General features: G+C 46.9%; 3 protein-coding genes across 3 annotated transcripts; 1 reads left to right on the plus strand and 2 right to left on the minus strand.

Annotated features, from left to right (window-relative positions):
* Positions 1-983: 983 nt before the first annotated feature.
* On the minus strand, positions 984-5,029 carry F4812DRAFT_427711 (uncharacterized protein). The gene is made up of 4 exons (XM_047934126.1): positions 4,227-5,029; positions 1,897-4,134; positions 1,426-1,835; positions 984-1,361 (listed from the first exon to the last, which is right to left on the minus strand). The coding sequence occupies exons 1-4, from the start codon at positions 4,667-4,669 to the stop codon at positions 1,246-1,248; spliced, it is 3,207 nt and encodes a 1,068-aa protein (XP_047790142.1). The 5' UTR covers positions 4,670-5,029; the 3' UTR covers positions 984-1,245.
* A 579-nt stretch (positions 5,030-5,608) lies between these two features.
* F4812DRAFT_427713 (HET-domain-containing protein) lies at positions 5,609-8,418 on the plus strand. The gene has a single exon (XM_047934127.1). The coding sequence runs from the start codon at positions 6,223-6,225 to the stop codon at positions 8,299-8,301; it is 2,079 nt and encodes a 692-aa protein (XP_047790143.1). The 5' UTR covers positions 5,609-6,222; the 3' UTR covers positions 8,302-8,418.
* Positions 8,419-9,150: 732 nt separating this feature from the next.
* On the minus strand, positions 9,151-13,571 carry F4812DRAFT_427715 (uncharacterized protein). The gene is made up of 2 exons (XM_047934128.1): positions 13,094-13,571; positions 9,151-13,018 (listed from the first exon to the last, which is right to left on the minus strand). Exon 2 carries the CDS (start codon positions 12,830-12,832, stop codon positions 9,833-9,835), a length of 3,000 nt encoding a protein of 999 aa, XP_047790144.1. The 5' UTR covers positions 12,833-13,018; positions 13,094-13,571; the 3' UTR covers positions 9,151-9,832.
* Between the last annotated feature and the right edge of the window lie 74 nt (positions 13,572-13,645).

Genomic DNA, 13,645 nt, shown 5'->3' on the forward strand with positions numbered 1-13,645 from the left:
CCCCCAGGCATTATTAGCATGACGAACGAGCGAACAAACGAACGAATGAAGAACGACCCCACGACGAACGACACTAGACTGAACGAGCGAGCAGCATGCACCTACCTACGTTACCTGCTTGCTTGCTTGCTCGCTCGCACGAGGTTTCTCGCGAAACGAATGATTCACGACACTCTTATCCCTATCTGCACCTTTTCTTTATTCTCTTTTTTTTAAAAACCATCGGCGTTTACTTTTTTCTTTTCCCGTTTACAAGGAGATTGTCTACTCAAGAGAGGATGAGTGGGGCGGGGGGAAGGGGATAAGCAAGAATTTGGCAGTCGAAGAAAGAAAAACGGTGGAAAAGGGGTAAAAGGGGGTTGGCGGATGAACAGGGAAACATAGGCCTACGGGGCCAGGAAAAAGATGATGACGATGATGATGGTGATGATCACAAACGAATGTAAAGGGACCACATTGCCGATGTATAATAAACTAGGCCCCCGAGGCGAGGCAAGGCAAGGCCCAGGCCCGAAACTGGCAGATGTCTACCTACCTAACCCAAGCAATGGATTGAATGACAAGCGGCATTTTCCGACTCTGCATGTATATCATATTTGAGCAACCGATTGTTCAATATCTCGGTTGAACGTGGTTGATGGGTGCGATGTGACTGATGTCCCTTTGTCGGTTTCGTGTAATAGTACCTATTTTGTACATGCAAGCTCCATAGTATTATCTCCACCTGCCCTTCAATTCGAAGGGCGGCATATTCGCCCATCGCGGCAAGTTTTAATTAATAATTCATCTCCAATTTCAAAGGAGTCTCTTCTAGTTAGGTACTCCACAGAGACCATGGAGTATATAGGTAGGCGTTATAATCTTTTCCATTTACCTAGGATAGGATATGCTATTGACTTAATAGCGGCGTCATAGGTATTTAAATACTTCAGGATAACAGGTACCTAGGTAGACATAGGTAAAATTTTGAATCTTCACCATGGCAGCTTCGAGAACCATCGTGGTGCAATTAAATTGACTTCTAACTATCTCACAGGAACTGGCAAGGAGTGAAAACACGTAAGTCTATCATTAACGGTAATAAGAAGGCCCAGCAGTTCTCAACAAATAAAACATACATGTCATAACATCGTGATATCATCTCTCTGTTTGCTCCTCCTTAGATTCCACCATCTTCTCAGTTGCGTACATCACTTTCCACAAGTCTCATCAACACTTCCCGTTCATCGTTACTCACTTAGGGGCCTACAAGTCATGCGTAATATGACTGTCCATTTTGCTCGCTCCCGGATAGTTCGAACAGGACCATGAGCCCCAGGCTGTGATAAGATAGGACAGCAGCAGGGTCACTGCCATTAGAACTGTAATTCATTCATCTTATGAGCATGTAGTTCTAGCACTGTAGTAAACTATGGCAAGACGTACCGATGTGATAGTGTAAGGCTCCAAGGGAAACATTACATATACCTAGGCACTTAGCGTGCCATTTAGCCTTCTTGCCCTTTCGCAATGTATCGTTGGGCTGATCCTCGGATCCGTTTAATGCAACGGGTGCCTTCGAAGGGGAGGTGACATCCGCCGCTTCGTCTGCTTCAAGTAGGGCGGTGCCGCTGTCTATAAGTTCCAGCAGTCGTTGCTTATTATGAGCATTAGAGAGCATGACAAAGTCTCGAAGCGTCACAGGTTTCCCTAAATATTTGTTTATAAACATACTTGCTGTGCCCCCCCATATCATGCTCTCTGAGAACTGTGACACTTTCTGTCCATTAATGGTTACGCTGGTCTCATGTGCTATACTTGCTCCAGGTACGATTCTCGTTGCCCCTTTGCGAAAGCTAAAATACCTAATCAGAATATAGCCATCCGAGACAGCGATGCAGAATGAATAAGTCTTACCAGCGTAGTTGGATGCGAGGATTAGCTCTATGGCAAAGCCACTGTTCCATCATTGTCCACCTATTCGTGTCCTCTTCCCATCTTAGCATAGTGTCTCCCACCAAAGCAACCCATGGTATAGTAGTATGGTACCCGTGTGTTGATATCTGCGCTCTAGCTTCCGCATCGCGCAATTCGCTGCCAATGAATTCATTTCGGAGAAATTCTGCCAGGAGCATAATGTTGTCGGGCCCCGATCTCAATCGTCCTATATCAAGCCGGCGCATACAAGACAAAACCACACTAGATACCAAAGCTCCTCTTTTTGGAAATCTGTTCATCCTTTTCATTATCCAGGGTAATATCTCCACAAGACCAATGTGAGAAGCTTCAATCAAAATTGAACCACGATAGTCTCGGACATGTCGCTGAGGAAACATACTACACGGCGACCAAAACTCAGTAAGGGTCGGACACAGAGTTCCAAATTGGAGTGTCAAGTAAGTATCTTCAATTTGGTCCAGCTTCTCCTCAATTGTAGCCCCCCCAGAGATATTTAGGGTCTTAATCAGGTAGGCGAGATACCGTATCTTACCTAAACCATACTGTCTAATCTCTAGGTCTACTAATTGTTTGTGGGAGAGAATGACCTCCCCAAAAACAAGCTGGCAAGCCAAATTTGCTAGCTCCTCTTTGTTGATGTCGCACTCGATATTTTTCTTGCTGGTATCATTTTTCAGGATTTCGAAAACAGAACGATGAGCGAAAGTAAGAACTGGTGGTTCATATGGCGCATTTCTCGCTTCTGATATTTGGATGAGACCATTAAAACGAGCATTTATTTGCTCTTCTGTGAGGATATGCCAGTCGTCTCTTTGCAGTTCAAAATCGATCGAGTCAGACCGCGGATAACTTGATCCCTTAGCAGCTTGGCTTAACTTTTCCGCCAAATATGAGGCCCCTAGAATTGAAACATGCCCTTGGTAGCTTATAGAAGCAAATGCATTGATAAGACCAAAAAGCGCGAATGCCTCTTTTTTGTGCGAAGGAGAAATCGAGTCAAGCATATGCTTTAGGTAATCGAGTAACGGCTTCGGACGGGCGTCAACGTAATTCCATACACTATGCGGATCGTAATCGCTACTCAGAAATTTTCGCAATTGGATCATAGCAAGTCGTGTCCAGAGGAAAATACCTTCGGCTATGTCGACGATATGAGCCACCAAGCATTCAATGGTACACGTGTGACTTGTGCGGCTCTCGCAGAGGCCATTCTGCAATTGTGAAAATCCTTTCCGTAGCTTCGGAAAGTTCGAGTGTTTTTCCAAACCCTCCATGACATAGGTTTGGATATCTTGCCTAGTAAGGTTGTGGAGTCGAATCTTCTGACGCAAAGAGACTGACATGAAGGCCTCGTACTCCCTACTAGAAACACAAATTTTGACCCTCCCTGCCGACAGAAACGTCCAGCTTTGGATGAGACGCACCAAGTCATGGTGATCTTCGGCATGCTTCATCTCGTCAAACTCGTCAAGGCCATCGATAAGCAGGAATATCCTGTACTTCTCTAAGACCAGAGGGCTACTTATTAGCAAGTCAGTTGCTTGCGATATTTCCTCATAACTGAGGCGTACCCGAGTTTTTGAATCCAAGCTATCGTGACCAGGGATTAGTAGCTCCATGAGCTCTGGAGCTTGCTCTAGCGCAGACTTCAAAAAGGAGCACCTTAATCCCGTTAAGCCATCCTGGTGGGAGGTAGGCCAGAAGAAGTATTTCAAGCAAAGGAGTTGGGACGTGCCAGCCCATATGTTCAGCATGTCCTTGGTTATTTTATGCTTCCAAATAAATTTCATCAAAGTTGACTTCCCAGCACCGGGCTTTCCAAGGATATGGAATATCCCTTCTCCTTCACGGAGCCAATCAGCGAACGACACCTTCAAGTCTGGTTCTACCTCAAAGAGCCTCTGTGGGTCATCGTAGATCCACTCAAAAGTGTCAATGAGATTTTCATGGACCTCATTATATCTTGGATTTAGTTGGGTGCCCTCTTTATGGTATTCGCTAAGCTCTCTAAAGACCTCGTCCAGTTTCCGTATCTCTTGTGCGCGACGGCAAAGGCTGAGGACTTGTTGGAACTGTTCGTGCAGATTATTGTTCGCCGAGCTCATCTTGGATTGGATTTCTTCTAGTTGCTGTTGAACATTCTTATTTTCGACACTACTGTTCTCCATCATGTTTATAATCTGGCCGATCTGAGTCCTGTGTTACGCATCAGGTCGTATTTCCACAGATAGGATTTGCACAGCGATAGGTTAGGTATTCATTAGATGATTTTGAAGGATCCTACGTACTTCATCGACGACGCCAAAGCCAGATTAAGCCGCTCCTTGCCCCGTCCCAAGTCAACTTCGAGGTCTCGAAGCTTACTTTTGTTGAAAATAAGTTTCGTTGTCGCTTTGATCGCACCCTTGATTGAGTGTGGCCTCTCTGGTTTATCTCGGATGATTAAAGACGCGATCTTTGACGAGATATTCTGACATTGCGTGACTATGATTTCTATATCTTTATCATTGCCTTTCGAAAGATCTTTGAGCCTTTCAAATTTCTCGGAGTTTGCTTGGATCTTTTCGAAGAGTTCAATCATTTCCTCGTTGTAGCCGAGTAGACTTTCCTGCCTTTTGGGCAATCCCGTCTTCGAATCGTAGGCTTCCTTGACCTTTTGGACGCATTTTGCTATGCGACCGACGATATTTAACACATCAAAGATAAGAGCTACGATGCTGAAAGGATCCATGCTGCCACTGGAGAGATTTTGGTATGTTCAGTTCAAACCTCGAGATACCATTTCTAATGGCTGTGAGCTCAGTTGAAAAGTCTTCAAATATCTCAGACGAGATAAAAGGAAATATCTTAAATTGCCGAGTCATTATCCTGTATTTTCGTGGTGCATACCTCGGTACGGCACGCCATGTTGTACGGAGACGAGGCTTGCCGCATATCGTTCGCGAGGCAAACTTGTGAGGTGGATTTGGGTTCTGGAGATCATGATACGATGCATAGAGATACGGAATATTACTCTGTCTAGCATTTTAAGAATATCAATGACAAGAGTTGATTGAGTGCGAATAGAATTGGTTATTTGCTTCACTTTTCGATGGTGGACATGATGTTGATTCATCTAAGTTTTCTCAGTTAGGGTCCAGTCCTCTCAGAATCTAGATAATGCCCATAATTACCTAGGAGGTACCTAACCTAACATAACCTAATAAAATAAGTACAACCTCCTATCGCACCGATGTCAGGGAAAGTTACACAACCCGATAAGTAAATGCCAAATTCTACCATCGTTACGTACCTACCTACCTACCTAGGTAGGTAGGTACTGTATAGGTAACCGGTAGTAGTATGAAGCTAAACTGTTGTGGCGTAAGCTAGAACAGAATAGCTTCAAAATTCAACCAACCACATGCTTTGCGCAATCCCAATAGGGCAATCCTTTTTTTTTTTTTTTTTTTTTTTTAAAAAAAAAAAAAGGAATATCATGCCGCGCTTTACGATACCCAAGACAAACACATACTGTGTGACGCCACAAACTGGCCATCCCGCAGTAACACAGACATCCGCCGGGCGGAAACCCCGTCGCGCAATCCCCCTCTCTCTCTCTCTTGTACAAGAGGTACAAGGCGAGGCTTTGTGTTGATGTGGCACAATACCACCACCTATCACTTACCTTGGATGGTAGTCATAGCCGAAATATTAGGTACCTAGGTACCTAGGCAGACAGAATTAAGTAGGCTACGCGCAAGCCACCCGGCTTAGCTAAAGCGCCCATCAAGATGGCGATGCATGGGCTTTAGCGATAGCGAGAGTGAGGCCCGAATGTTATGACCGTTGGCCACTCGGTCCTCGTCAAAACCGTTCATTAGCGTAGTTTCAGCATCAGCAATACTACTACTTTGACAATCCGCAGCGCCGTGTTCACCTATGATACGCTGATCTCTTCGACTCTGCATCTCTTTACGCCATAGCCGATCACAGGTTGCGGAGTTGGGCTGGGTAGAAAATGGTCTTAGCCTCATTGCTGCCTGTTAAGACCCCTTCAACTTGGAAATCTTCCTTTCGTCGTGCCTCTATCCCCCAAGTGTTTTACCCTCTCATCACTTACTCTATCCCCGCCGTGAAATAGGTACTCCTATTCATTGTTTCGAAAGGGGCCGCCTTTAATACAGATCTGAACCCGTTCTATACCATTTGGAGACTGGATGCTCTAGTTTTCGTTTGGATCATTGGGGGAAGCGATTATTTACCTTTATTATACGCAAAAACCCTGAATTGGCGACGGTATCGATGGCGCCTCCCGACGTAATACCCTCCAGACAACGACTTTGCGATCGCTGTCTCAGATTGGACTTCATGAAGTTCTTTGGCAGCAAGTGGAAATACAATCCAGATGATTGCCTCATCACGAGAGAATATTATATCCCCCTCAGAATGCTAGGAGGGCCACTCAAGTCGATTGACGGCGGTGTATGTGCCTTATGTATTATCCTCTCACGCGCTGTGGATGTTTCGTTAGCAGGGACGGCCACTAAACGCGTCCAAGCGAAAAATTATGAACTAAGGGTCATCGCAATTTCATGCTCTCAATTTTCGAAACTCTTCTCGATAACAAATGGGCAACCATTGTATCTATATGTTGGTTCATCAACCAATAACCAAGGTTTGAAAAATGGCAACTCTGACTCCGATGAAAAAGAACCGAGACGGAGAGGTTGTATCGTTATAGAGGATACCTCGCGCCGACCAGAGCCACTACTAAATACTTATTTGGGAAGTTTCGACGCCCAAGTAGTTCTGAAGTGGATCACTCGGTGCTGGGACCTTGACGGGACGAAGTGCTGTTCCTCGAGCCAGCCCATTGATGACCTTTATCTTATCGACTGTCGGAATCGTACCGTCGTCGCCGTCAAAGGACGGCCCGCATACGTAGCTCTAAGCTATGTATGGGCTCCGTCAAGTAACGGGCTGGTAAATTACCGTCTACGCCATGGCGAAAATTGCGATTATCTACCTGATAATCTCCCCTTGGTAGTCACAGACGCCATGACTGTGACTCGATCCCTTGGTTTCTGTTACCTGTGGGTCGACAAATTCTGTATCGCTCAAGACCAACCAGCTGTCAAGCACGGACAGATCATGCAGATGGACGCTGTCTATGCAAATTCGGAGCTGGTCATCATCGCGGCAGCCGGTCAGGACGAGAATTATGGGCTCCCAGGAGTCAGTTGTCGTCCACGCGTAGTCATGCCCACGGTAGAAACAAAAGGCGTGAGGGTATCATGGTTCCAGGAACCAGAAGGCCTGATCGAGAAATCGAAATGGAATACCAGGGGATGGACTTATCAGGAAGCATTTTTAGCTCGGCGCCGGCTCGTCTTCCTTGATGACCAGATGTACTTCGAATGTGAATCAGCGTTCTACTCGGACATGGTAGAGGATTCTTGGACGCACAGGTACAGCACTGGTAAGAGCCGTGGCGGGGTATGGCGTGCTTCGGTCATAGCAGATCATCTTTATCATTTCTGTAATACCATCGTAGGGCAGTACACAGCGCGTGAGTTAAGCTACGATAGCGACTCGCTGTTGGCTCTTGGTGGCGTCTTAAACCACTTTCGAAACGCCGACTTTCGCTTCAAACACGTCTGGGGCATTCCTTGGGATATCAAAGATCGGAACTGTCGCGTGCTTAAACCCCAGATTTTCACTCTGGGATTGTGCTGGAGCCACATCCGGAATTGCTGGGATGGCCCTAAGAAACCTAGACGAAGGACCACTATACTTATGTTCCCCTCTTGGGCGTGGGCTGGATGGGCAGGCCAGGTTAGATACCTAACTTTCAGAGAAGAAGATCAATATCGCACTAGGATGTCCGCGATACGAATCTATGGCATGCATCTAGAGAACCGAATCTGTGACATCCATCTAGAGGACCTACATGGCAATACAGTTGCGTTGAGCACAGTGGCAAAATCAGGTGAAATAAGAGAGATGCTTCGGTACCCAATTTTATGCATCAAAACTTGGGCGATACCTCCTGATCGGATCGACCTCAAGGAAGGGCAAAATGGCGAAGTGCGTGGGAGCCTATGTGGATGTGAGGTGGATGTGTTCTTGTCAGAGGGAAAAGCCGAGCTATTGGACAAATTAAGTAAAACGGGAGGGCGATGGCGTTGCATTTTCTTAATCATTTATAGGGATAGTCGCGGACTTAAAATTGTATACACATTCCTAATCCTCAGAAAGGAGATGGATCAAAATTTGTGGGTGCGTGTTGGTATTTTGCAGCTAAAGGATTGGATAACGAAGCCGTTATTTGCCAATAAAGACACCGAAGCGTTTTGTAAAGAGGAATTTAAAATAAAGTAAGTAAAATTGGATGGGCATTAAAAGTGGTTATTTAACTTGGTGTCAGTGAAGATGTTTGGTGTATTTACATATTTCAGGTAGACATCACTTAATCCAGAGGTACTTTTTCATTGGTAATCATTAGTTAGGCCTGGTAACAGCGTCCTGGCAGCCATGATGTCATGAGTTCAACATAGTGCTAGGAATACCACTTCGGGGAAGCCTCGAGCTGGGTACAATACTATAAGGGCATAGTGTCAAGCGTACCTTATACTGCAACAACGCTTATTCATAGGACCTTGTACTAAAATCCTTCAAAGTCCTATATTAAACTGCCTTACATTATTTTTTAGTCCCATAAGGTACTTACGTGGTGACCTCACGTTAGAGGACAATCACCATCTCAGCACCGCACAGCTAAATACTTTGTGCTCAAATAAGAGAAGGCTACAAATATAATATACTTTACTTATATCAAATAAAATCTTAAAAAAAGGACTATGATATACCCTCTTGGGAATAGTTAGAAAAGCTCAACTAACTCAATTTATGGTTAATGCATTTAAACCTTTCTCGCACTTGAAGGCATACTTAAACCCACACTCTACAAATGTTGCTCGCACTACCTACGTTAAATGCCCCTCCCCATAACGAAGTTAATAACATGCTAAGTATTATACAAATACTCTAAAAGGACTCGGAGGTAAAGTTCACTAGACTTACAAGTAACTTTGGGTATGGATACTGGTAACCTGGTAACTTCATCGCTCTTACTTCGTACTTCGTACTTACATACGCCAAAGGTACCTGGTAATTAGAGCAAAAACAGAAAGAATAGCATTCACCATAAACACCTTAAAATACCATGTCCCAATGCAATATTACAAATACCCGTAATGAAGCCAATATAGAACACTGTAGCTACTAAAAAGAGCATTTAAACCCATTTAATAAGCAAGTACCTTTACGCCATTACACCTACGTATCTACAGAACACATCTCTTTATATGACAAGGTTTGCATTCTCTTGCCGTCTCATACAAAAGCCAAATGTGAGGGTGTGCGATTCAAAGCAATCAAACAGGACGAGACAAAGAGATATGATTTTGCCATTACTACCTACCTAACCTAAACTACCTCCCAATCCAACGCCTCATCTCCGCTTTACCTTATCCCATCTTTCCACCCATCCGCCCATCCATCCATCGTATCAATAGCCCATCACGAGAAACAACAACGTAACCAAAGTAGGTAGATATCTTTGAGAGGGGAACAATAAAATGAACCCAGGCTCGAAGGCCAGATGGAAAAACATCGCTCGCACTGTAAGACAAACATCCGCTAGAGAATTCGCCAAGTAGTAAGTAGCAGTAGTATTACATACCACATACCTACCCCTCCAAAACGCCATGCCCCCCTAATGCCGCTATATTCGTTAACATAAATCCCTCGCAAATCGTGTATCATGCACGATACGCCGTAACCGAGATGTATGAAATCTAAATGCAGCAAATAACAACAATCTTCAAAATTTGAACGTAAATCAAACGCTTTACTTCCCGGCTACGTTACCGTCTTCATAAACCCTAAATCCCTCTTCGGCATCCATCAAAGCAGGCTGGTTGCTGGGGTACTCGCTTGGGACGCTAGACGCCTGGCTCAGGTTGTCGTCCTCGTTCTTGTCGAAATCGTCCATGTCGCTCATGGCGTCATCGTCCACATGGATGCCAATGTGAGGCTCAAGATTGTGGTTTTCCGCATCCTCTATGCCCGGCCACGGCTCGTCTTCCGGGCCGCCGTGCAATTGCCCGTCCTGCCAGGATTCCTTGGAGACTTCTTGATGTGAAAAGTCGACCATGGGACTATCATCCGAATCGTCCTCGTCCTCGTCGTCCTCGTCCATGTAGTCTTCGTTATCATTAGGTTCAGTCTCGCTACCGCTGTCCCCCGTATCGCCCCCTTCGTCGACAATGACTGCGCTACGGCCGGCTCGTGCTTCGAAACCTGGAGCGTTGCTATATGGTGTGGCATAGAATGGTGTCGAATTGCGGGGAATAAACCCTTCAGGTGCGGGGCTGGGCGATGATGTACTGTAGCGTGGCGTGTTGCGCCGGCGAATTGATGGCGAATGAGTATTACGACGTTTTACGAGCGATGCGACATGTCCCGTCGTAGGAACTGCTCGTATGATTTGCGGCGACGGACGACGCTCGTACTGGTGGATATATGATGTTACTCGCCGTTTCGCTTGAGAAGGCGATTCTAAACTTGGTGCCGTTGGTGGCATAGAATTCATGCGAACATGAGGCGGCCTAGAGGCTTTGCGTTCTCTGAGCATTACCGGAGATTTAAAGCGAGAAATGGAACGGCTAGTCCCAAGAGAAGGAGACGGGCGGGAAGTCCCCGTGAGGAGACCAGGGCCGGGCGACATAGACATCCTATGCCAATTGTGCTGCGCTGCCTGTCGGAGACTAGTAGACTGAGACGTATGGATGCTTGCGGGATGCTCGTCGAGATTGTCATTCCACGCCCAGCAATCTTCCATAGCATCTGCCTCGGGAACTTCTTCACTATTCTGAGAGTCCCCATAAACACGGCTTAGTTCTCGCAGTCGCTGCCAGCTCCACCCATTATCGTACGCATCTTGATTCTGAAGGTACGCCTCGGGATGGGTAATGTAGAGACGTTGGATACCGGTCGCCTTCATGACTACGCTTGAGCGTAGAAATGGGACGTCCCATGTCACCGGCGTAACCATCTCGGGGGGTGATAAAAATCGCAGTCTCGAATCCTTGTGTATCTTGCGCAAAGGCACCCATGGAGATTGGAGACCAAGGAATTTGGTCACGCGGTAGTGTTGAATCGAGCCATGATGAACATTTGCTTGCATGCGGGAGAAGGTACGGAACAGAGTTCCAAAGGCATCGCATAGAGCTTGATGGACACTTCGTGCATCCGAACCACGAATAGTCACCTTCTTAACGAGACCCCGACTCTTAAGCCGCTGTTCAATGACGCGGTTGGGCGCACAGGCCCGGGCAAGCAGCCACTCTGACTCAAGCTCGGGCCCGACCCAGTCAATAAATTCGGCAGACTGAGACTCTAAAATAGACGAGCTATTAGGCAGCTGCGTCCACTGATCAGGTTCAACGCTACCGCCTGAAGGGCGTTGGCTCACGTAGTCGTGGAACTTCATCCATACACCCTTCAAAGCGAAAGGCAAAAAGACGACTTCAACCTCCCACGGGCAGGTGTACGACGGGAAGGACGACAGGCCTTGTAATTGATTTAACTGAGACTTCAAGGCCTGGAGCTGGCTATAAAGCTCTGCACGGCTCACCACGTACTCGCTTCCGACAGTTGAGACGGATGCTACGCTCGCCATAGACTCGTTAACGTTTAGGCGCCGGGCACGCGAGTCAGAAACCTGGGTGCTATCGTTAATCAACTTCTCAACTTCTTCCACGCGCGACTCGAGCTCAGTTATCCTCAGGTCGCTCTGATCGTGCCTCTCATCACAGCCGTCATGACCAACGGCTGAGACGGACGGATTTTCGAGTCGGTCCAATCGCTGTTCGTGCCCTTGAACGGCGTCGGATAGTTGTCTGATTGCCTGTCGGTTGAATCCAGGAGGAGATAAGCTCTGCCTCTCGGCTATATCCCCGTTCCTACAAGACCTGGGAGTGTTTGTAACAGTCTGTCCATCATCCACGGATTGATCCACGCTGAGCGCAACGGTTGTCTCCTCCTGTGGGTTCGCTTCTTCCTCGTGTTCTAGAGGAGGTTCGCATAATTTGGATCTAACACCACTTAGTGTTCCTAGCCCTTTCCCGGCAAACGGCCGTAGGTATCCCGCTCTAGCAGACGACGTCGTAGAGCTCGGCTGCGAAGAGATTAGGCACTGGCTTGGGATTGGGGGGAGTTGGCTTCCTTCGTCCGGCTCGGATTGAATTAGGTTGGCCCAGCTTAAAGTATCGGGAATAGAGGGTGGTGGCATGGGAGCCGCGACCTGATTTTGGAGCGCATTCTCCTGCTCCGCAAGGTTTGAAAAGGGGAATTCATTCAACGTATAAAATTCTATGCCTGGATCCGTCGGCGCCGGCAGCTTAAAAGAAAGATCCGGTGGTACTGGTGTGAGGGGCTCCCTACTGGTCCTGGGCCGCTCATTCTCCTGGCCATTATCCACGACGTCAGTGCTATTAGATGCCATTGCGACAGGAGGCTGGCTGTTGCGGATATCATCATGAAAACAGGCATGATGGGAACACATGCACCAAGCAGATTCATCCGATGCGATATGTCCATTTGGGTATCCAGTAGCATATCCTGGGGAGATTCCTGCAGAACTTCCTCTGCTCGTCCTGGGCGAGAAAGCACCGCGACTCCAGAAGCGACGACATCCGCACTTAGGTCCCTGGGCGCCGTGTGTTAAATCCACGAAATTGCATGGTCCGCCAGGAAGAGTTGGGGGATTAGAGATCACAGGTGCATCACTGTAAATATTAAAGAAAGGGCTATTTGGCAATGAGAGGTCGGGGATGGATCCTGCCATTGGGTTGAGCGCTCCTCGGTACGGGGCATCGAAGGAAGGAAAAGAAGATGAAGCGACAGAGGAATTGATGAGGGGGGATAGTTCGGTATTTATCCTCGACAGCAGAGAGCGATGGGAGAAGTCGGAATCCTAGGCGACCCTACCGGACGCGGCTGGGTCGCGATCCGAAATATCTAGTACATGGCACTGTTCCTGGTGTTAGTGTGAGTTTGGGAAGCTATCGTTGGGTTACGAATCCAGAGTCCTTGGGTAAATACTGACCGTAAGGGAAAAGAGGAAAGGGGGGAGGAAAAGAACAGGCTACGGCGACGGAGGAGAAGTCGTAATTTATGTACACAAGGCAACAGATGAGAACGCGCGTAATACCGAAGAGCAATGCGAAAGAAAATCGAGCTCGGCGAAGGGAGATTAAGAAATTCAGAAGTGAGGCGTCCAGATGGGATTGGTCCGAAGCTGATGGTGGGGGAGATATGGGAGATGGTACTATGCGAATGGAGTCAAGGTGTAAAATGCGGGTTGTGATAGCTGTGGAGAATGGGATGCAACAAGGTACGTAACTTGATATGCTTGATATGTAAGTAAGATGCAGTGAAACAAGTAATAATTATGACTCGACGGTGTTAAAAGGTGCAAGGGTGGGTGAAGAATCCCCAAAGTAGACGATACAGAAAGGTATTTGGATGAAGTGGGAGAACCCAAATAATTACCATCAAGGCCAAGTAGTTAGCCCAGTCAGCTTTTCTCTCTTATTCTCTCTCTTAGGAGGAAGGGAGGAGTTTCCCATTTCTAATAGGTCCATTGTTAGCAAGGTTC

Source organism: Daldinia caldariorum, assembly GCF_022478825.1.
Source record: "Daldinia caldariorum strain CBS 122874 unplaced genomic scaffold F4812scaffold_8, whole genome shotgun sequence".
Classification (NCBI taxonomy): domain Eukaryota; kingdom Fungi; phylum Ascomycota; class Sordariomycetes; order Xylariales; family Hypoxylaceae; genus Daldinia; species Daldinia caldariorum.

What these genes read in the sequence shown, in the direction of transcription:
- F4812DRAFT_427711 (XM_047934126.1), bottom strand. Translation starts at nt 4,669, where the DNA reads ATGGATCCTTTCAGCATCGTAGCTCTTATCTTTGATGTGTTAAATATC. An exon ending in GCTTTGGCGTCGTCGATGAA is followed by an intron (nt 4,135 to 4,226) that starts GTACGTAGGATC and finishes TGCGTAACACAG; the next exon opens with GACTCAGATCGGCCAGATTA. An exon ending in CCTCGCATCCAACTACGCTG is followed by an intron (nt 1,836 to 1,896) that starts GTAAGACTTATT and finishes TAGGTATTTTAG; the next exon opens with CTTTCGCAAAGGGGCAACGA.
- F4812DRAFT_427713 (XM_047934127.1), top strand. Translation starts at nt 6,223, where the DNA reads ATGGCGCCTCCCGACGTAATACCCTCCAGACAACGACTTTGCGATCGC.
- F4812DRAFT_427715 (XM_047934128.1), bottom strand. Translation starts at nt 12,832, where the DNA reads ATGGCAGGATCCATCCCCGACCTCTCATTGCCAAATAGCCCTTTCTTT.